At 43.3% G+C, this 20842-nt stretch overlaps 1 protein-coding gene across 2 annotated transcripts in view; it reads right to left on the bottom strand.

Annotated features, from left to right (window-relative positions):
- Positions 1 to 9570, bottom strand: part of PIK3R4 (phosphoinositide-3-kinase regulatory subunit 4) — a 34011-nt gene extending 24441 nt beyond the window's left edge. Inside the window, exons 1-6 of one of the 2 annotated variants that reach the window (XM_074988294.1) lie at positions 9437 to 9570; positions 7075 to 7847; positions 5050 to 5183; positions 4348 to 4930; positions 3117 to 3251; positions 1806 to 2027 (exon numbers count right to left, since the gene is read on the bottom strand). In XM_074988294.1, coding sequence (XP_074844395.1) covers positions 1806 to 2027; positions 3117 to 3251; positions 4348 to 4930; positions 5050 to 5183; positions 7075 to 7804 — 1804 coding nt within the window. In that variant the 5' untranslated portion in view covers positions 7805 to 7847; positions 9437 to 9570. The remainder of the gene's footprint in view (positions 1 to 1805; positions 2028 to 3116; positions 3252 to 4347; positions 4931 to 5049; positions 5184 to 7074; positions 7848 to 9436) is intronic. The other variant, XM_074988295.1, reaches the window with a different exon arrangement.
- Between the last annotated feature and the right edge of the window lie 11272 nt (positions 9571 to 20842).

Below are 20842 nucleotides of genomic sequence, written 5' to 3'. Positions count from 1 at the left end.
TCTCAATCAACTTCAACTGCTGCTAAACATAGTTTTATTTGCTGTTAAAATTACCTATATAGGCATTACTGGATCATTCTACAATTCTGTTTAGCAGCTGGTGAAATATTGGTGTAGTAGTGGATGAGATCCCTAATGTTTCCAACAGAAGAGTGACTTGATGTGTGGTTGCATCCCTGACCATCTTAGCTAATAACTATTGATGGACCTATCCCTCATGTATGTATGCTACCTTACCACCACAGGACAGAGTACAGGAATATCATCATCATGCCAAAAAGTCAGGTTTCAATTCTATCCTCTCTTCACTCTTCCCCTATACAGGTACTTTAAGAATGGACACTAAGAATGGCTACTTGTGAACCAAAAGAGAAGCAGAAGAAATATCTATGGACAAGCAGTTCTCCACAACCAAGCTTAGATGACTGGTTGAACTTCATGTTGGTGAGGTTTTTATTTGTTTTGGCACATGCTTACTTGTTTTGATTTTAAGGGTATGCTCCTTGATAACAGGCCTTGCTGGCAACTCCTAGTTTTTACTTCGACTGACTCACCAAAAACTTAGGCCTTCTAATTAAAACCTTTGAGGCATATTTGTAAAACAGGATAGAAAAAAAAATCAAGATCCATATCATAGTAAAAAATCATTTTGAGTGTTTATTTATGCATTGCTAGTTCTTTACTTCCTTCACATGTTATAGTCAAATTGCTCAAGTAGATGTTTTGTACCAGTTTCTCTGCAGTTCTTGTGAGTTTTGCCATTGACCTTTGCCACTGCTGTTATAGGTAAGAGATGGATAAGTTGTGCTGCCTGGAAATATAGCAGGGGCTATTGTCTTATCAGTTTGGTATTTGAATTTGCAGTGTACTAGCAGTAACAATCTTGGTAGATTTACTGTTGTCAACAAAGACGATCACATTAAACATAAAACTTCATAAGCAAAAAAAGCTTCTATGTAAAATCTGAAATTGTAGTGACAAAAGTCAGTGGCAAAGCTCATGATAACTTCAGTGATGCAAGAACAGGGCTGTACTAAACTTCCACAAAGCAAGAAAGCAGAAATGTTTCATACTTTAGGCTATATTTCCTCCATTAGCATTTGCAGTTGGAAGCCAATGGAACTTGTACTCCTAAAATTACTTAAGCTCCTAAATCATACATATCTAGATACCCAACTTTCAGTTAACATTTTTGAGCATTTGGGCCTGTGCATTTAACAAAGTTGTCAATTATTATGGTCTTACATGCTGTTTAACAAGGATCCAATTATGTTTTTAAATGAGAGATTTTAGGCCATTAAAAAAAGTTCAATATGATTTTAGTCCCAAAACATGTGTGCACTTGGATAATCCTCCTGAAATGAAAAGGTTTATTCCTGAAAATAAATTTTGAAGCTGCTTACTCAATGCTGGATGATGAGGAGACTAACAGTTTTAAATCATTCAAATAAGTTATTAGTATTGGCTTTTCAACAAGAACCAAAACAGCTTTTACACGTAAGTTTGTTACCAATTTTAACCTAAACTTTCAACTAGATAAATTTTCAAAACTTCAGCCTCACCTAACTCAATGTTTTTAATCAAGTGATTTAAAAGATTTTGATTTAAATCACTGCATCTGCGCTACTAAGAAAAAAATGTCATGCATGAACATTAAATTGCTTGCATCTATATCTAAGAATTACTAAAATCTCTACAATAAAAATTCTCTTCTATGACTAGAACAATCTCTAAGAAACTGCAGCAGTTTATTCAATTAATTGATTACATCCAAGCATGTTTCAGCCAAGAAGTCAGGTACCTACCAACTATGCTGTCAAAGAAAGCTCCCCGAAGATGCCAGTCATTCTTATCATTCAGGAAGGTGATCATATGAGATAGGAGGACATCATTAGCTTTTTGGCGTCCAAAGAAGACACAGAGACGAGTTATTCCATTTTCCATTAGTGTCTGTTTCACAATATTTTCTGGGTCACTCAGCAGAGTGACAACTTTCTGCTGGACCATTTCATGCAAAGCCTGAAGCTCTGCAAGAGACCCAGAACAAACAATTCAGTCAACATAAAACAAAACATGTGCATTTATCAGTCACCATTAAATTAATGAAAATAGTATGCTGTTCCAAAGTACTTCTCACTCAGTAATACAGAAATGCAACAGGATGACTAGGATTCTGAAGCCATGCGTACAAAGGGACTTACTTTCAGGCTCTGAATTGGACTTATTTTCAGGCTCTGAACAGGACTGAGGAAGCCACAGAAGCATGTACCTCTGATATGGATAAAAACATACCCCCAAACAGTCTAGTTCTTCCATTGAGGAGACCAATTCATTGCACTTAGGGCCAAAGAAAGAATGTGGGAAAGCATCAAAATAAATCTATGAGTATGTCTGCTTAGACAAGAAAAACCCACACTGGCCTGTGCCAGCCAAATCAGCTTGCAGGGTTTGGGCTTCAGGGTTGTTTTAGAGCTGTGTAGATTTCCAAACTCAAGCTGAAACATGGCCTTTAGCTAATGATGGTTGGGAGGGTCTCAGATCTTGTGCTCCAGCGCATTCCCAGAAGTCTACTCAGCAAACAAATAGTTGCAAGAGTCTGAATCAATTGGCATGGACCAACCATTGGGCTTTCTCTGATGTGCTGCCATACTCTTACAGACAACAGTGAACACAAAATGCTTTGTGGCAAGAGAGTAACTGAAAATTCCCTTGCTTGTCAGTAGCTTCAACATTTCCTAACCTGATGGTAGAGCTGAGGTTGGATTTTTTTTAATAATCTAGACAGATTCTCTCTATTAAGAATATAGGAAATAAACAATGTCAAAACAAAAAGATTTACAGTTTTATTTAATAAGTAATTATCCCCAAGCTGCTCAGTGTGCTCTAAAATGAGAAAAGTGCATTGCCAAGTAGTGGGCTTGGGTATATCTAATCCCCAGTTTACATAAAGGTGTAATTTTACAAAGCATTTCCTAACAATTAAATGGAACTTGATAATTTAGGGCCAGCCCCCGCAAAAGCAATGATAATCCAAAACTGAAATCAACAGACGATGTAACCATTCAGCACTTCAAGCTTGACTCATAAGTAACCAATCCATACATAAATTACTTTACCTGTGTCATAGTTTTCACTGGGATGTGATACTTCATCCATTTCTTCACTGGTTGGCTCATTTTCCATGTTCAGATTTTTCAGCTGTACTAATTCCAGAAATCTCAGAGCTGTTTCTGCTAACAGTGCTATATTTTCTGTAATGATAAACAGTGACTTTTTAAAAAAAAAAAAAAAAAAAAAAATCCATGAAAATGGAAAGAATGATTATCACTGACAAGAGCCAGGCACTGGGGGCGCTATCAACCCAGTGTGACCTGGTACTTTCCTACACTAATAGCTCTAGTCAAACTGCCAAGTGACTCAAACTGTGTAGCACTTTATTGATGTGAACAAATGGAGAAGTTAAAATGAAACCAGGTCCACCAGCAGTGTAAATGGAACTATTTTTACAGAAGCAAAAAGGATAATGGATTACCTCAACAAGTCATCTAACCTCAGGATAAAAATTAATAACCTGATAGAATTAAATGCTACTTAATTCAACATAACCAGAGGAAAGTGGTAGGCTAGATGCCTCATCACAAATCTGTTTAGGGATATGAATGTCAGTGGTTACCTTAGAGTAAAACACAAACTTTGTAGAACAGCTAGACTAACACTTATTATCACATTGCCAATTAACTTGCGTTAGCCAATCTGCAAAATCACCTTAAAAACAAGAATGCTATGCCTGAGTGAGGCCAGAGAAGATTAGAGACGAGCAGCAACCCCTGTTCACCCAACCAGACACAGCCTGACTGTTGGAGTAGGCACTGGCGACTTCCTTTGCTACCATTTCTGACTCTCTGGGGAAAGAAAGGACCTCTGCAGCTACCTCTAGCATTTCCAAAGGTCATTCTTTGCTGCCAGTCTGGGACGGGGGCAGCCTTGCCTCTCTTGTCCTGTAACATTCTGAGGCCCTCAGTCCATTCCTGGGAAAGGAATACTGACATAATCAACATGCAACATTCTACAAGCTGCTTTATTATAAAATATTAAACAGCTTTGCATGTACAACTGAACTAGAAGAACAGCTTCTGCGAAAGAGAGTAATGAGCACTCTCGCTGCTGCTGACAAGCTTTTTTTAATCCTTAAAAGCTTGAAGCTCCCACAAAAATCAATGGCTGTTTTAGTTATGAAGGATGATAGCATGTGGCCTAAAGCTTTAAAGATAATGGAGACCATGAGGTGGGGGGGGGGGAAAAAAAAAAAAAAAATCAAGGAAAACTGAAGGTATGTTTTCCTCTTACCAGCATATGCCAGTCTGACAATAGTGGCTTCATCTTGGGCTAAATGTGCTATGCCTGGTAAAATGTATTCTGGATAAATATTGATATCGTTGCGTGGCACCTCCTTGACAAGAGCAAGAACTTTAGTCAGTGTCCTTACAGCTTCTGCCCTTACCCTGGGCACAGAGTCATTGCTAAAATGCAACAGATATGGCATAATACGATCCAGCAGAATCTCCACACTTAATCTTGGTGCTAAATGCAGAATAAGTTCCAAAGCAGCCAGTTTTGAATCACAGTATTTAAGAGTCTGTAAACAGGATGTTATCACAGAAACTAGAATCACCAGGCCATTCTCTTTGGTCTCTCCCTCTGCTTTTTCTGTTCTATCATGACCACAGAGATTGTGAATAATGTTATCCAGATCTTTACGTATGACAAGTATACGTTCGTCTGCTGATAGGAATGTTTCCTTAGCAAACTGTGCCATGTAAGGCTGGAGAAAGGTGTAAAATATTTCGGGAAATGCATTGTTACGCTGTTGTTTTAAGTAATCATCTGCTCCTAAACGTTTTTCTGGCTCACGATGGATCATCTGAGTGACCTGTCGGGGGGAAAGGGAGGAAAGATTACAAGGTTTAGAAATGAATGACTTATCACCTAAGTAGTCAAAACAGAAAGCCACACAAATAATATGGCTCTAGAGAAAGCAGTATTATTTACCAGTTGTCTGATACTGCGATCTTCAATTTTGTTCAGGACTTGATCAGGGGAGAAAAGTCCATTTCTATAGGCCAAAAGCTGAGATAAGTCAAATAGTGGTACACCTTCTGTAAAAAGCTCTGCTATCACACAGCCTGGAAAATATCAAATATGATGTCTGAACATTGTAAAATAGGTAGTACTCCTTTGCTGTCCATGAAAAAACAGTAGGTTTTACACAACTCAGCTGAATACAAAAATGTAAAAGAATGAAAGATTGTATTCAAAGGCTTATTTTAAGATAATGGTTTCTATATCAAGGGGAAAAAAATTGCTTTAGAAATTGATCCTTGCATTTCAAGAGTAAAATGACTAAGTATATTTCATACATTTCAACAGTCTTAGAGTGATAACATTAGGCAACATAAGGTATTTGCATTTTTCAATGGGCAGGCGCTTGGAACAAGACCAAAAAAGGAACGCACATTACTGATATGGCAGGGTAACTAACCAACCAAAAAGCAGAGGAACCAGCCCTCCTCAGAAGTAACTGAGGCACTTCTGCTTCTGTGGTGAAGTTCAGTGATGGTGTTCATCAACTATGGCCATGTCTCTCCTGCAGTTAGACATGAGAGGCTGGCCTGTGCCAGCCGACTTAGGCTCACTGGAATTAGGCTGCTTACTTGCAGTGTAGACATCTGGATTTGGGCTTTGGGACTCCACACTTAAATAACCCCAGAGCCTGAGTCCTACGAGCCTAAGTTACCCAGTACAGGCTAGCCACTGATATATCTAACCGCATGTAGACATATAGCTTTACTTGCCTTGTGGTATTTTGAGCAGTAACATTAAGACTGGAGCAGAAAGTGCCCACAATTGCCAAAAACACACATTAGTCATTTTGCACAAGTGGAACTACAAATGTATTCTTTTCAAAGACTGGAGTACCAATCCTACAATCCGACCCATGTGGCAAAATCCCTAGAGTCAAGACAGCTCCAGAGATACATGCCCACATGGAACATACTGCAAGACTAGGGCCACAGACTTGCAAAACCCTTTTAACAAGCAACACAGCAACGAAAAAGCTATAGACCAAAGTGGGTCTGTCCCACGAAAGCTCACCTAATAAACTATTTTGCTAGTCTTTAAAGTGCTACTTGACTGCTTTTTGTTTTGATAGTGTATAGACTAGCACAGCTTCCTCTCTGTTACTTTTCCAGGTTGTCTCTCTAGACTTGGCACAGGGAACCTATGGCCCATGGTTTGCATTGATCTGGCCTATGAGGCTTGAGGTTCTCCCCCTCCCCCCACACCTGCAATGGGGCAAGCTGGTTCCAGTGCCAGCTCCCCAATGCTGGGGGAAGCCCCAACTCTTGTGGGATCCAGCCTGCAGGCTCTATCTGGCCTGGAGAGGAAGCAGCTCTGTGCCAGAGCAGCAGCCCAGGAAAGTGCTGTCTCCTGCACTGGCTTGCAAACTCCACTCCCAGCCAATGCAAGCAGTGGCATGGAGCCTGCAAGCCAGCACAGGACAGGATGGAGTCACCTGTATCCCCCTACCAAAGCTGTACAAAGTAGGCATCTCCATTCCCTGCTCCCTCCCATCTGGATACTTTGCAGAGTTTTTTTTAACTCTTTCCCACTCTTTCTTTGCCCCCTAGTTAGAAGATTCCTCAGTTTTCTCTCTGTTTCTTCCCCCCTCAGTGACTCCAGATCTGAAGAAGTGAGTTTTTTCCGCCCAATAAATAATAATGTTAGTCTTTAAGGTACTAGTAGAGCAATTTGCAGTTCCACAGTTCAGCTATATCACCTTGGCAGAGTGTAAGGTTTTTGGTTTACACAAAAATACACAGATTTTGTACAGTGACTAGTGACCCTGTGAATAGAAGGCTCTGGGGTCAACAACTAAAAAGATGGTCAAGAGGATTTGTTTTGCTTCCTCAAAAATCCCCTAAAATCTTTAAGGTTAATGTAAAAAAAAAAAATCTCTACCCAGTTGATGCAACTATAAATCATGTGTGGCTCTTGGATGATCACCCCAAATACCTGCGGAAAAGATATCCATCGCACGTTTCAATTCCCCTCTGGTTCGCTGGTTGCTGTTTGCCAAGTCTACCAGTGGTGTCGAAGGATCTTTCATATTCTCCAACTCTGTTGCAAACATACTGCCATCAACAAAGCGCTCAGGGGCAATATAACAAGTCCTTCTTCGCGATGTGTCAAAGAAATAATTGAAGTCAGCAGGATTATCCTCAGGAAGATAAGTTGGTTTAAAACTGGCAAAGTCAGTTAGAAGCACCCAGTTCCAGCTGGTCACCATAACATTTTCAGTTTTAATGTCCCCATGACGGACTCCAGATTTGTGTGCTTGGTCCACAGCAGTCAAGATCTGGAAGGCTATCCACCTCTTTTCAATGTTATTTAGGAATGGCCTAGTACTGATTCGATCATAAAGGTTGTCCCGCACATACTGTCTGAAGAGCATAGCTGCTTTTTCAGACAAAGTGGCCTTCTGAAAGGGAAGACAGTTCTGTGCAGAGTGTAGCCTTATCTTTAACTCCTCCAGCTCTTGCTTGTAGCTAGTTAATGGTAAAGTTGGATCCTGAATTGCAAACACCTTCACAACCACCAGACCTTCTCTGTGTTTGGCCCGAGCAACTTTAAAAAAACGAGTACTTCCAAGGCTTTTGTCATATTCAAAGTCATGGATGTCTGAGAAATAGCTGTCAACAGACAGGATCTGAGATGGGGCAATGCCAGCCAGCTGATTCCCCATGATGGCACCTCTTACTGCCTGGACCAGAACTTCAGAACTGCACCTAGAAGACAATTCAAAACATTATCTTATAGTTATATAGCATCTTTCATCTCAAAGTATCCATATGGTATTTACAAGAGACATAGGCATACAGAAATAATTTCAAATGACTTATGAATGCAGCCATTTCTGTTCTGGAGTGGAATGTGGTAACTACGTAAGAGCTCCTACTGACAGTATGCAAGCATCTAGGATTGGTTGTTGTTCCTTGCCTTTTTATTAATACTTCATATATCTATAACACTACACTTGTTCAAAAAGATTTGTGTGTGTGTTTCCCAGGATTTCTGAGCAACACTTAATACAATGTCCCCTCCCCACCCCCCATCGCTCCCTTTGAAGAGCTGAGGATTTTCTCTTTCCTTGTGCAATGAGATCATAGTTTCGCTGACAGCTGTGCATGATCAAGTTGGGACCAGAAATAAACAAGCACATCTCCTGTCAAAGTCAAAAGCCACTTATCCAGCAGCAAATTTGACCCAGACTCTCCAGAGATAGTAATAGTATCTGCACTGATGCGTCTGGAAAGCCCCAGGGTCTCAAGCGATCAGCATTGCTAGCCACATCCTACTGCCACCCCCTCAGTCAGTGAATTAGAGAATAATTTTCAAAAGGAAACTTTAGCCTTAAGGACACTGGCAACAAGTCAGGCACAAATGAGAAAACAAAGAGACCCCACCAGAACATTCATGACCAATCTTGCCTGTACAAACAGGGCTGGGATGTTCCCCCAACTAGACAATGTTTAGTGTCTAGTCAATCTGATTTCCAGACTCACCTCTTGCCTCTCACCCTGTGCTTGTAACACACATAACTTGCACTCCTCTCCCATTAGACACACCCACAAAATCTACCCTAACCCTACTCTCACCTGATCCTCTCATCAATACTCTCTTCTGGCAGCACCCCATACCCCCATCTCAGCCAGCACCTACCCAACCCCCTCTGACAATATCTCCACCCAGTTCCCCATCACTCAGTTCCCACCGGACCCTTGCAACACTCTTCCCATGGCACATCCCCACCCAGCTCCCATCTGACCCCCACCCCTAATGCCCCTGTGGCACATCCCCACCCAGCTCCTACCTCATCCCCCAATGCCCCCTGTGGCACTTCCCCACTGAGCTTCCACATGACACCCCCAAGACCCCCATGCCCGATCCCCACCCAACTCCCCCCAGACACTCCCATGGCACATACCCACTCAGCTCCCAGTTCACTCACCCATACCCCCATAGATGTCCCCATTCAGCTCTCTCCTGACCCCTCCCCAAGACCCCCATGGCACATCTCCCCAGCTCCCCCCGACCCTGCAGGGCACATCCCCACTCAGCTCCCACCTGACCCCCCCAACTCCCATGGCACATCCGCACCCAGCCCCCCCCGGACTCCCCCATAGTACGTCCCCACGCAGCTCCCCCCCGATGCCCCCATGGCACATCCCCACTCAACTCCCACCTCACCCACCCATACCCCCATGGCACGTCCCCACCCAGCGCCCTCCTTGTTCCCGCTTCCCCGTCCCCCCCCGGCGCTGGAACTGGAGCAGGAGCCCGCGGAACCACCAGCCGACCCCTCCCCGTCACTCACCCGGGGGCCGCCTCCCGCCGGGCCTGAGCGGAGCCGGAAGCCCCCGGCTGCGGAGAAGAGGGGGGCCAGGGCGCCTCAGGGGACGCGCTCAGCTACGCGAAGCCGGCAACCATGACACAGGGGGCGGGTCGGGGCGGCGCTGTGAGCTCACATCCGGCCGTGGCAGGGGTGGGTTGCCTCAGGCTTCCCGAGCGCTCCCTCACCCCTCCGCCCCGCAGCGCTCGGGAAGCTGTGGCATTGGCCAGTGGGGCGGAAGCCCCGCCCGCACTGACCCGTGTCGGTGGGGGAGGGGACATTGGCCTTTTCCCCGCCCCCGGGAAGGCCGGGGCGGAGCCTGGTTGCGCGTTGCCCCCTCGTGCGCTGTGTCTATCTCCCCGTGGGGGCGCCCGGAGAGCCCCGGCTCCTGCAGTGCTGGGGTGGGCCGGACGCTGCTTGTCCTGCAAAACGCTCCTGGCCTGGACCGCGCTGGCAGCCGAGCGCTTGGCGGGCAGCCCAGGAGAGAGTCGGGGGCCGCAGAGCTGCCAGGCCCCAGTTTCTGTTGGCGGTGCACGTCCGCGCGTGCCTCGGTGCGTGTCATAAAATTTATTCCCCACACAGGGCTCCCATGCTAAAAAAGCGCGTCTGCCTCAGCGTCGACCAGCTCAGCTTGCGTCACTGTGCCACAGTGTGTGCAGCACATGAGCACAGTGCCAGTGGGTAGACACTGATACAGCTACACGCCCTGTCAGGAGATCTCTCTTTTGGATGGTAACCCTACCCACACCGAGAGGGAGCAGTTAGAGGTGGTGTTGGTCAGGCCCTCAGGGCAGCTGAGACAAGCTGGGGACAGTGACTCTCCCACCCCCGCCCCCCAAAAGCTAGGAAGCCAGGCACCAGAATTGTTATTGCTTTACTTACAGTGTGTTAGTGTGTTTGGTTTGGTCTCTCGCTCGCTCGCTCTCTCTTTAACCAACAGTTTAAAAAGGGAGAGGCTATAAGGTGATGACAAAGAGTATGATACACATCTCGTAGAGCTAGAAGGGACCCCAGAAAGTCATCAAGTCCAGTCCCCTGCCCTCTTGGTAGGATCAAGCACCATCTCCCCATCCCTTTTTTAAAAAAAATCTCTTTGTCACAGATCCTTAAAGGACGCCTACCAAGATTGAACTCAGTCCTTGGCTGAGCAGGCTAATACACAAACCAATGAACTATCTATTGTTCAGCTATCAGCCATGACATGCCTAATTTCAGCATGCCTCAGCCACAGCTGCCAGAGCACTAGAAGAGCTTACTGTGGACTCATCTGGCATAGCTGTCTGTAAAACAGACGCTCTGTAGCCAGTAATAGCTGATGCAGCAGTTTGATCAGCTACTAACAGACCTGTCACCTGCCATGACCAGGGCATGACTAGTGATTTCTGAGCTTGTTGAAGTGTTCCTTTATGCAAAATGAGACTATAACACACACTCTAAAGTCCTTGTCCCACATTCTCCAAACATGGAGCAGAGAGATTAACACACCTAACAACATTCTTCCCCTGACCTTGGGAGTATGTTCTGCACAGTCCCCAGGCAGAGAAGATGAAGAAATTGTAAGAGCAAAATTTTTCTTCTTTTTGGAGAGGGAGGACTCTGTAACACTCCGTTGGTCCTTCTTCTTCTGCTTCTACTAGTGGTTGCAATGAGGAATAGAGAGCAGCAGTGAATCGTCTCCACAGCACCATTTTATAAATAAATGCAGGTCAAAATGTTTTGAATGGAAAGATTTTCAGCCAAAAGGGGGCTTTTTTATTTTCTTTTCCAAAATAGAAATATTTTGGGAAAGCAGGTCAATATTTTGAAATGTTTGTTTTATCAAAAAATATTTTCAAAATTTTCTCCAGTATTGTTTTCAACATTAAATTTGAAATTTCAAAATGTTTTTAATTTGCCACAGTGTAACTTTTAATTGGTGCATTAAGTCACATGTTGCCATCTGGGTATCTTGTTTTTGGTGCCTCGATTGGATGAACATCGTCATCAGTACTTGGACAAGGGATAACTGAGTTATTTTATGGATGACTTCTGTTAATGGTTACATGGGTGGCTCCTGCTTCCCTCCTCCCTTCCCCCAAATCTTTTTAGGAACAGGCAGTGGTGGCACATTTCCTGTAGGGAACTTACACAATTTTTTGGGGGCTTGTTTTGCATTTAACTCCTATACTTACAACTTAAGAGGAAAGGCTGCAGCAATGAGCTGTAATGCAGCACATTCTCCTCTCCTGCAGGTGGTGCTGAAGTTACTGGGATCAGGATGAGGTGTTCAGCATTAAATGATGCTGAGGATGTCTATCATGGGTGCCTCTGTGGCCTTCTCTAGATCAGTGGTGTCCAAAACCAACTGAAGTGAGTGCCACATGCCCTGCCACCATCCCCTGCAGCCAGGCAGTCTACGTCCTCCCCCCACCACCCCCGGCAGCTCACCAGAGCCACTGCTGGAGCCACCCAAGCACTGGACAGCTGCACCGCTCAGCCCCAAGCCACCTCCACTGCCAGACTTCTCGCACTAAGTGGTGGTGCATGTGCATGGAAGGGTGGAAGGCACTCCATGTGTGTGGCTCTAAGGAGCCGCATTCACCACATATTGGACACCTCGCCTCTAGATCAACCAGATTGGGAATTAGCTAACCCATTTTCTTCTTCCTGTGCCCAAATGTAGATGTTAGTGAAGAAACTGTCTAGCATAGGCCTGTGCTTTTACTTGAGTCCTAATCACTTCCCAGTAGGTTTTCACTCTTTTGAGGTTTGGAGGAGAATTTGTTTTCTTACACTTGGGATATAAGGAAGACTCTCTTCAGGTGGCTTTTGGTTGTTTGGGGGGATTCTCCTGGGACTTGTTTTTAAGAACTGTTTTGAATGTAACAATCTCAATTCTGTATTCCTAAAACTGAGATATGGTATCAATACTTCCTTGATACTTTTCTTCTTTCATGGCATGACTCAACTTGATGAATCTTCTGTGGTTGAAATGGAGATGGCTGAATCAGGATAGTAGTATGCAGGGAATGATTATGAACATAGGCTTGTCTAACAAATATTCAGTTTTTGTTCTTTCCCTGCCCATCAAAACATTTTAATGTAATTGGTAATGGTAATGCTTATGCTTATTGTGAAGTTGGAGGGTGGCAGACCCAGTGAGTTAATAATCTTTGTTTCAAAACAAAGTGTCAAATGGTCTAAAAAGATGATCTAGGATGGTAAATAATAAGTTGCATAGATGATGTTCTGTAGTCTGAATGACCTTCATTTCTACATTTTAATGTCAGTAGCAGAAGAGTAGCTATCTTTGTCCCATTGCTTAGACATTTTAAAAAGAGCACATTTAAATACTTGTTTCAAAAATCTCAGTTGGTATGGCTGTATCTACACTACAAAAAAAACCTTCGAAGGTGTTTACAAGTAAGTAACTTCAAAGCTGAGCATCTACATAAACCCTCCTTCAAAGTTAAACTTTGATGCAGGGCACTACTCTGTTCCCAGGAATGGAGTAAAGACTTCGAAGTTGGGCTCCCTACTTTGAAGTTAACTTAAAAGTAAGGGAAAATGTGTGTAGACTTGCTGCTGGCTACTTTGAAGTAGTGCCTAACTTTGAAGTTAACTTCAAAGTTAGTTCCTAGTGTAGATGCACGCTATAAGTAACATATTTAATTGACAGACTGTCCCCACTGACAGAGGAGTTATTGGTGTTTGAGGACAAAGGGTACTTATCAATTAAATCAGAGGCATGAAGCCTATCTGAAGATCCAAATTTGGATCATGTAGGCTATCAGAAGAATATAAGGGTGTTTAGAACACTGAAATCACCATGGAAACTATTTAATCGTATTTTAATATTTATCAGAGGGGTAGTCATGTTAATCTGTATCTGCAAAAACAATGAGAAGTCCTGTGGCACCTTACAGACTAACACATCTGTTAGTCTATAAGGTGCCACAGGATTTCTTGTTGTTTTTTAATATTTAATATCCCTAGATTAGTCTTTTTCCAAACTAAGTAAATTATGATAGTCTGCAAGAAATATCCTTTTGCAGTCAAAGAACAGGATTATGATCCAGGATTCCAAAATTCTGTTCCTTGCTCTGATAATGACTTTTTCTCTGACCTTTAGCAAATAATTTCTCCTCTCAACCACAGTTTCCCCAACTGTAAAATGGTTAATGATATTCTCCTACCTGCTTCCTCTGAAGAACTAATTCAGTGAAGTTTGTAGTTTGCCCTCAGGGTCTTTGGATGGAAAATGCCAGCTAAGGGGTGGTATGAAGTCTGGACAGGATCTTAAGTGTCAGATGCATTTTACAAGGTCACATTCCCACTGTACCCTGTCTTATCATCTGGTGTTTTTACCTTAAAAGAATACTAGACAAATGTGTAAAGGGGCAAAGCAGATAAACTGAACAAAGGTAAATGATGAGGTAAACTAGGGTCCCCAACATTAATACGTAGACATGAGAAAATGCCTTCAGCTATTAACTGTCCCACCATGACTTGAAGACCAGACCCAAAGTTACAACAAGTAAGGTCAAGAAATAATAAGTACACCATTGTATCACCTCTTGTCAACAGCGACAGGACCAAATGTTGGCTGCATAGGTGAAAAACTGGATCCTGGAAAAAGTTGCTCAATGGACCACTTCAGGTAGGATGTGCCATGGAGGCTGGGTGCGGGGTGGGGGTCAGGTGGGAGCTGAGTGACAGGGCACCGCAGCTGGCAGCAGGCTAAGCAGCACCGTGGGCTCCCTGCTGCCTGCACACTCTCACCTTCCTGCCTGAGGGCTTCTGGGTGCCTGTGTCCTTAAGCACTGCCAGCCACTGGAGCCATAGAGCTCCATCTGGGCTGTGAGCGATGCTGCCGCCTGCCAACCGATCGCCACCATGGAGGACTCCCTCTTTCGAAAGAGTGGGCTGCGGAGCGTCTACACTTGCTCTCTTTCGAAATAATCTTTCGAAGGAGGGTACTCGTCCCATCCCAGGAACGGAGGACCGACTTTGAAAGAACAGGGGGAGTTCTTTCTAAGTTAATTTGAAAGAATGTCATGTGAGTGTAGACGCTCCGTGGGTTTTTTCGAAAGAACTCAGTCTTCCGATCTGGATTTCGAATGTACTTGCTAATGTAGATGCACCCAGGGTGGGAACAGGAACATTTTAGCTGGAGTTTATCTAAAAGCAGCACTTCTGTGCTAAGTGAACTAGGACTGATAATTTTCACTTAGGGAGAAGGAAATGGTGGTAACCTGAAATGTGGCTTAAGCAGATGGGCAGTCTTTGTAAGGCCACACTTTGAAATAAAGTCATCCCTTACCATTACTGATCATTATCAGGAACAGCCGTGCTTATCCTTCATTCACACACAGAAATAATCCATGCTTCAGAGCTCCCCATATAACCAACATCTAGCTAAAATGTTAGGTTCCATGCTTGTTTGAAGAAGTGCAGCAGTAGCATGAAATGTGTTGCTGAGAGCAGAAAACCAAACATTCAGTTCCTGTATTCCTCATCAGCATGTGGAAACGATTAACTCACCTGCTAGCATCTCCTCAAAATTTGGCAAGCAAATGCTTTCCACATGCTCTATAATTTTCCTAAACATGATAATTCACCAGTTCCTCTGTTTTCCCTCAGTTTTCCTCACTAGGATGGAATGAGGTGCTCGGTCAGTGGGTAATCACCTCTGCTGCCAGTAGTACTGGAATGTGGTATAAAGTCTTTGAGTTCCTAAGTATTAAGGTCATATTGGCAAAAGGATGAATATCTCTTGTCAAATGCATGTGTGCCCAGTGGTGATTCAATGAATTTCCCAGCACTGGAATTCTGTGGGAGAAGGAAAGAGATGAATTAGTGACCAATTAGCCTGAGGTGACAGGTGTTGCTAAATATGGGAGTCTATGTTTTAGGCACTGGCTGGTGGCCGTAAAGTTTGAGCCAAAGTAAAGATTGTCACTTGGGCAGCAGATCAGTGTATGGGCTTTCTAGAGGAACCACGGGTTGGAGAAGGGCTACTGAAATAGCAGCTAAGAAGCCAAGTCAAATGGTTTACTGCCTCAAAACTTATACATCAAGGCAAACATAGAGCAGCAATATTTGAATACAAATTTTAGTCACTGCTGTCTTTCCTTCCACCCCCAAAATAGTTTCAGTTTCCAAATCTGGATTCTTGTTTCAGCTTGTTGCAGAGACAAGCAACAAAATTTGGCTCCAAATCCAAGTATGAATTCCAAACCCAACACCACTAAAATTTGAGGATGTTCGGGTTTGGGAGGACAGGGGCTGGTTCAGGACCATCTCTAGAATAACTTCTGTCTGCCCTAGGATATCTGGGAAATCCAATAGAGGTGAGGGATAGTCACTTGGGATGCCTATTTGCCTTGGGAATGGTGGTTCTTGACTTCGTATATTGAAATAGAAACCTGTGTTTTGATTCTAGTCTCTATAATCTTCTGCGGGTAAACGGAGATTTTTAAGCAGAAAATTTTATACAATTTCAACACAGTCCAGTCATCCCACCTGCTTCATCTTGTGCAATAAATAATAAAAGAACAGCTGCCATAGCTACTGTAACTATATAAACTCAAGGAAAAGCTCTTCAGATTTTCAGGAGTGCTTAGTGCCTGTAATTAAAGAATATTTTATGTATTATAGAGAAACCCTGAATTAGAGCAGAAATATACTGTGCCTCTGTGTGGGATTTAGGTTTGCAAATATGTATTTTGACAGTAAGTGTAATGGGTTTAACAAAGCAGAGGAGTGAGAAAATAAGGAATGTAGAACTCTGAGTAGAACCCTCTCTATTAAATCTAGTTGTAATTAGTCTAATAATGGCACTGCAAACCAGCAAGTAGTTTTCTATGTAATAGTACATTGATCAGAGATGGCAGTCAACTCATTTCCAGAACTTCTTATTCCAGTATGACAATGAGGGGAGTTCCCCCTTTTTTTCTTTTTTTTTTTCCTTCTTGCTTCTCCCTTGTGTGGTTCTGGACCCTCAAAACATTACCCATCCCTGGACTAAAGTGTTGACCTTTTGTCTTAAAAACTGTTGACTTTTAGAATTGTTATGGTGTATAACTCTTGCAGTTCTTTAATGCATCTGAAAAATACATTTTATTGCTCTGCAGAGCTCCCACACATGTATTTTTTAAATGCTGAATGAATTGCATTCCTTTGCTTTTGCATTGTTCTCCTTCTGCTTTCCTAAACACCAAATGCCTTCCATAAAATGCCCCACCCATTGCTCTCTAAATGCAGTGGAAATATTCCAGTTGGCTTTAATGGCAGCCAAGCTGGGTCCAAGGTAAGTATTAAGGACTTTGCCTCTCTGTGATTACAGCCTAGACAAGTGTCACTAGGAATTCATTCATGCCACTTTCACTTACTAAAAAAATCAATGACTTTCTTTAATAGTGTCTTGAGATGAGATAACATAATGGCTTCTAAGACTTTTACAGCCAGCATCCACTGTTATCATCTAGTCCAATCTCCTGTATAGAACTTCACCCAGTACAGTATACTCTTCCATATCCGGCAGCCCTGGGATCGGGAGTTTGCTGGATATTCAAATATTCAGGATATTAGAGAGGTATACCTAGCAATGCATAACACTGAAGAAAAACAAGATTAGATGTTAAGAACCAAACAAAAATGTGAGCAAAGTACTTTATTTACCAACAACAGTAGCATTGTACACTATAAACTTATACTGCATTTGCTGTGTTTATTTGTATTCCTTTCACTATACTGTACTTACGGAAAATGTAACTAAAATTTACTTATGGTTAAAATGCCAGTTATTTGAGAGTTCCACATGACAGAATGCAGGATATGAAAGAATTTACTGTAATTACTGCCACAAGCCCATACTTCTACGCCACTTCTCTTCCTGGGACCATGGAAATCTTGTGGGCCAAATAATCCAGTGCGCTGTGTCTCAGCAATGAAACTGCTTGGATATTGTCTCTGAAACAGACGTTGGTACTGATTTTTCTCTTTTCTTACCATAAAATCAGACTCAAGAGAATACGTCTACACACTTCACCCATAAGGCTGATCTGCAGGTCATGTAGACATATGTATGCATCCCAGGAGTCAGGTGAGCTTGTGTAGCATTGCTGAAGCCTGTGTGACAGCATCTTCACTACTTGTACAGCTATCTATTACAGTTACATCTACATGAACTGCTATTCACACAGCCAGTTGTAATGGAGATGTCCATTTAGAGTTTGCAGTCTCAGCATTCAGTTGACTCTGGAATTTGAGTTGTTTCTGATCACTCTGAGACGCCTGTCCTTGCCGTAAGTTAGTATGAAATTGGTCCTGGGGCTGCAGTTGCACTTTCCTTCAGAGGTAGAAAAAGTACTCAGAAAGTTACTTGAGTAAAGGAGCAATTTCTTTGGAGGGAGTGGGAATGTACTTAAGTACAAGTCGCAGGTGTCCCTCTGGAAAGCTACTTGAGTAAAAGTACACATATGCTTGCACTTGTGCACGTGCATATGCACATCACATCTTTATTGTACTCAGCTACCCAGAGGCAAAACCAGCTGCACTTTTACTCAGATAACTTTTTGAGTACTTTTCCCACCTCTGCATTCCTTGTGCTTGTGCTGCTATCCTTGTATGTTTTGTGTTTAGAGTTTCAAACTAAGCATTGCGTTGCATCAAAATAAATATCTACCTGAGTTAGGTGGATTTCTTGCTTTGTCATTCTGGTTCTGGTTCTCTGTTTGGTCTTTGGTGAGGGTGGTATTTCTTCCATTGGCAAGAAAAAGCAAGTAAACAAATTCTATTGTTGTTTTTTTTCTTCTTCTTACCTTTCTGCTTTAATTATGAGGAGCAGAAGCAAGAATCGACTTACTTTATTTGGCTTGTATTGGACTCCTGATGACTTCATTGCCAGTTACAGTACCTTAAACCTCCCATGTTTCTTTGCATTTTGTTTTTGTTTTTGTTTTTGTGTTTAAACCCTGTTTCTTAATGTCTAGACAACAATTCCCTAGCTTCAGCTATTATTATATGAGGATTTTTTTAAAACAAAGAAGGGCATGACCCAGCACACTCTTACTCAAGGTTGTCTGTACATGTCAGATATCTCGATAACTTCATTGGTCCTATTACCATAAAGAGAGTATGTGCATGATCAGGCCTTAATGTCATTCCTTTAAAATCTTACAGGGCATAGTTTGGCTTTACAGGCCACCAGACTTGCCTCTCTCCCTAGACTGTGTGTATTCTGGGCCCGATTTTAAGATATGCTTAAGCATTGTTTAGCCACAGTGCAGGAGGGAGAGGTGGTAAAAGTGGTGGGTAGCCTCAAGTAGCCAGGTACTGAAGAGGTCCTTGTGATGATTTATAGCAGGGATCTAACATATAGATAACACTGGACAGAACCTATTGTAAGCTGAGCACTTGGGCAGCCATCCAGGACAGATTCAGGTACCACTCCGCTGATTACCAGAGGGCTCCACAGCCCCCCATAGTGTGTTTCTATTAGCAGGGCACATCTGCACATGCTTTGGTGCACGTAACAAATTTTTTTACACACTTTGGATGGAAAAAATTAGAGGGAACACTGGTTCTGTTCCAGGACATATCCTGTGTGCAAGCTCTGTAGATGGTGGAGGCCCTGGCTTTCTATGTAAGGTAGCTGTACAGGAGAGACCCCCTCGTGGGGAAGTATCTGGCCTTTTGCTTTCATCCCCAAACGTATGACCTCCAGTTCATGCATCAGCTTTACTGCCCTCCTTTGTGCAGGTTGAACTTCTCTCATTCGGCACCCTTGGGGCCCGATTGGTGCCAAACGAGAGAATTTGCCAGACCACAGGTCAATATAGTCTCGTACATTACCAACACTTCCACTGCTTACTGGGCTCTTAGAAGACATTTAGGGGGTAAATTACATCTAAATAACAGCACAGAACACTAAAAGCCAGGACTTATGGCTGTGAACAAATGTTAGAGGACCATGAGAAACTTGGCTACACCCATGATAAGCAGTTGTTCAGCAAACAAAAATCATGCCAGATTACTGATGTTGCTGGACAAGAGAGTTCCAGATTATAGAGGTTCAACCTATAGTCCCTTCTGTCTATTTCTGCAGAATGCTAAGGAAGGGAAGACAGAACTTCACAATATTTCAGGTGCTTGGATAGCAATAAACATGAAATAACTATCATCAGATCTTTCACAGATAAAATGATGAAGTGAAAAATGTTCCCTACAGTAGTTTAGTAAAGCTCTGGGAAGGTTTAGCTAGTTTGATGTAACTCTATTCTGTGTTAGATAGGTTGCTGTTACAAACACTGGAGGGCAGCAGAACAAATGCAGCTCAGGATTTAAGCAATGAATAATACTAATGAGCTGGGTAATGTGTAATAGTAGCATCCACCCACAGTCAAGTAAGTACAGTGATTTAGAACATTATCACATTCCAAAGTGCCTCTTTCTGTAAAAACCATCGGTGCTGGAACTAGGGGTGCAGGCTTGACGTAGCAATAACAACCCAAACACAGGGTTTCCACTGTTAGCATCCCCACTGTAAAATTATTTCAGCACCAATGGTAAAAAGGGAATCCAGAGAGTAAGAATTGCTTCCCAGCCTGTAGTCAACCTTCAGAAATCAGCCCACTTCCCTCCTTTTGCAAGAGAGTTAATTTAATTCACAAGATCTCGTTGTTTCCCTCCCACATTTTTGCAGGATTGCTGGTGAAAATACACTAGAAACAACCCCTTTGCCAGTTATCTCAGATTTGAAAAATTAACAAAAGTACCCTTGTAATGAAAAATGATGGTGCCAGCTGGGTGCAAGGATGAGGAGGATGAAAGCGAGTCTGTTGCTGGGTTCTTCATGCCTGGCTGTCGGCCAGTGGGGGAAAGATTGCAATAAACCCTCCTCTTTTGTGGCAGAGATACAATCACACATACAGACTCACATAGTCCTTGTGCTTCTGTGTAGTGCTGCTAAGCAGTGCCAAAGTAGGCAGGAAGGTAGAAATTCTGGGGAAGGCCATCACTCCACCAGAACCCGACTTCATCCCAGATGGGCTCTGTGAGGGGAGCACATGCAGAGCCGTCCTGTCATAGGATCATTTGGGGCAGCTGCTCTAGGCCCTGTGCTTTGGGGCTGCCCCTTGGCCATTGCCTCAGCTGTCCTATGGGCTGGGCCCTGGGCAGCCTGAGGGTTATCTGGGGGGCCTGGCATAGGGCAGCAGCAAGGCTCGGGCCCCTGCATTTACTGCATTGGCGGGAGGCAGAGTGACCTGGCAGTCTACAGCACTTCATCACTGCTGCCTATCTCCTGGGCCTCCGCACTCTGCTTCATAGCAGCAGCAGGAAGCAGAACACCCCAGCCCCCAAGGTGCTTTGCTTCCTGCTGCCACAGTGAAGCAGAGCATAGCAGGA

Source organism: Carettochelys insculpta, chromosome 2 (assembly GCF_033958435.1).
Source record: "Carettochelys insculpta isolate YL-2023 chromosome 2, ASM3395843v1, whole genome shotgun sequence".
Classification (NCBI taxonomy): domain Eukaryota; kingdom Metazoa; phylum Chordata; order Testudines; family Carettochelyidae; genus Carettochelys; species Carettochelys insculpta.
Note: the sequence above shows the minus strand (reverse complement) of the source record. Positions and strands in the feature narration are given on the sequence as shown.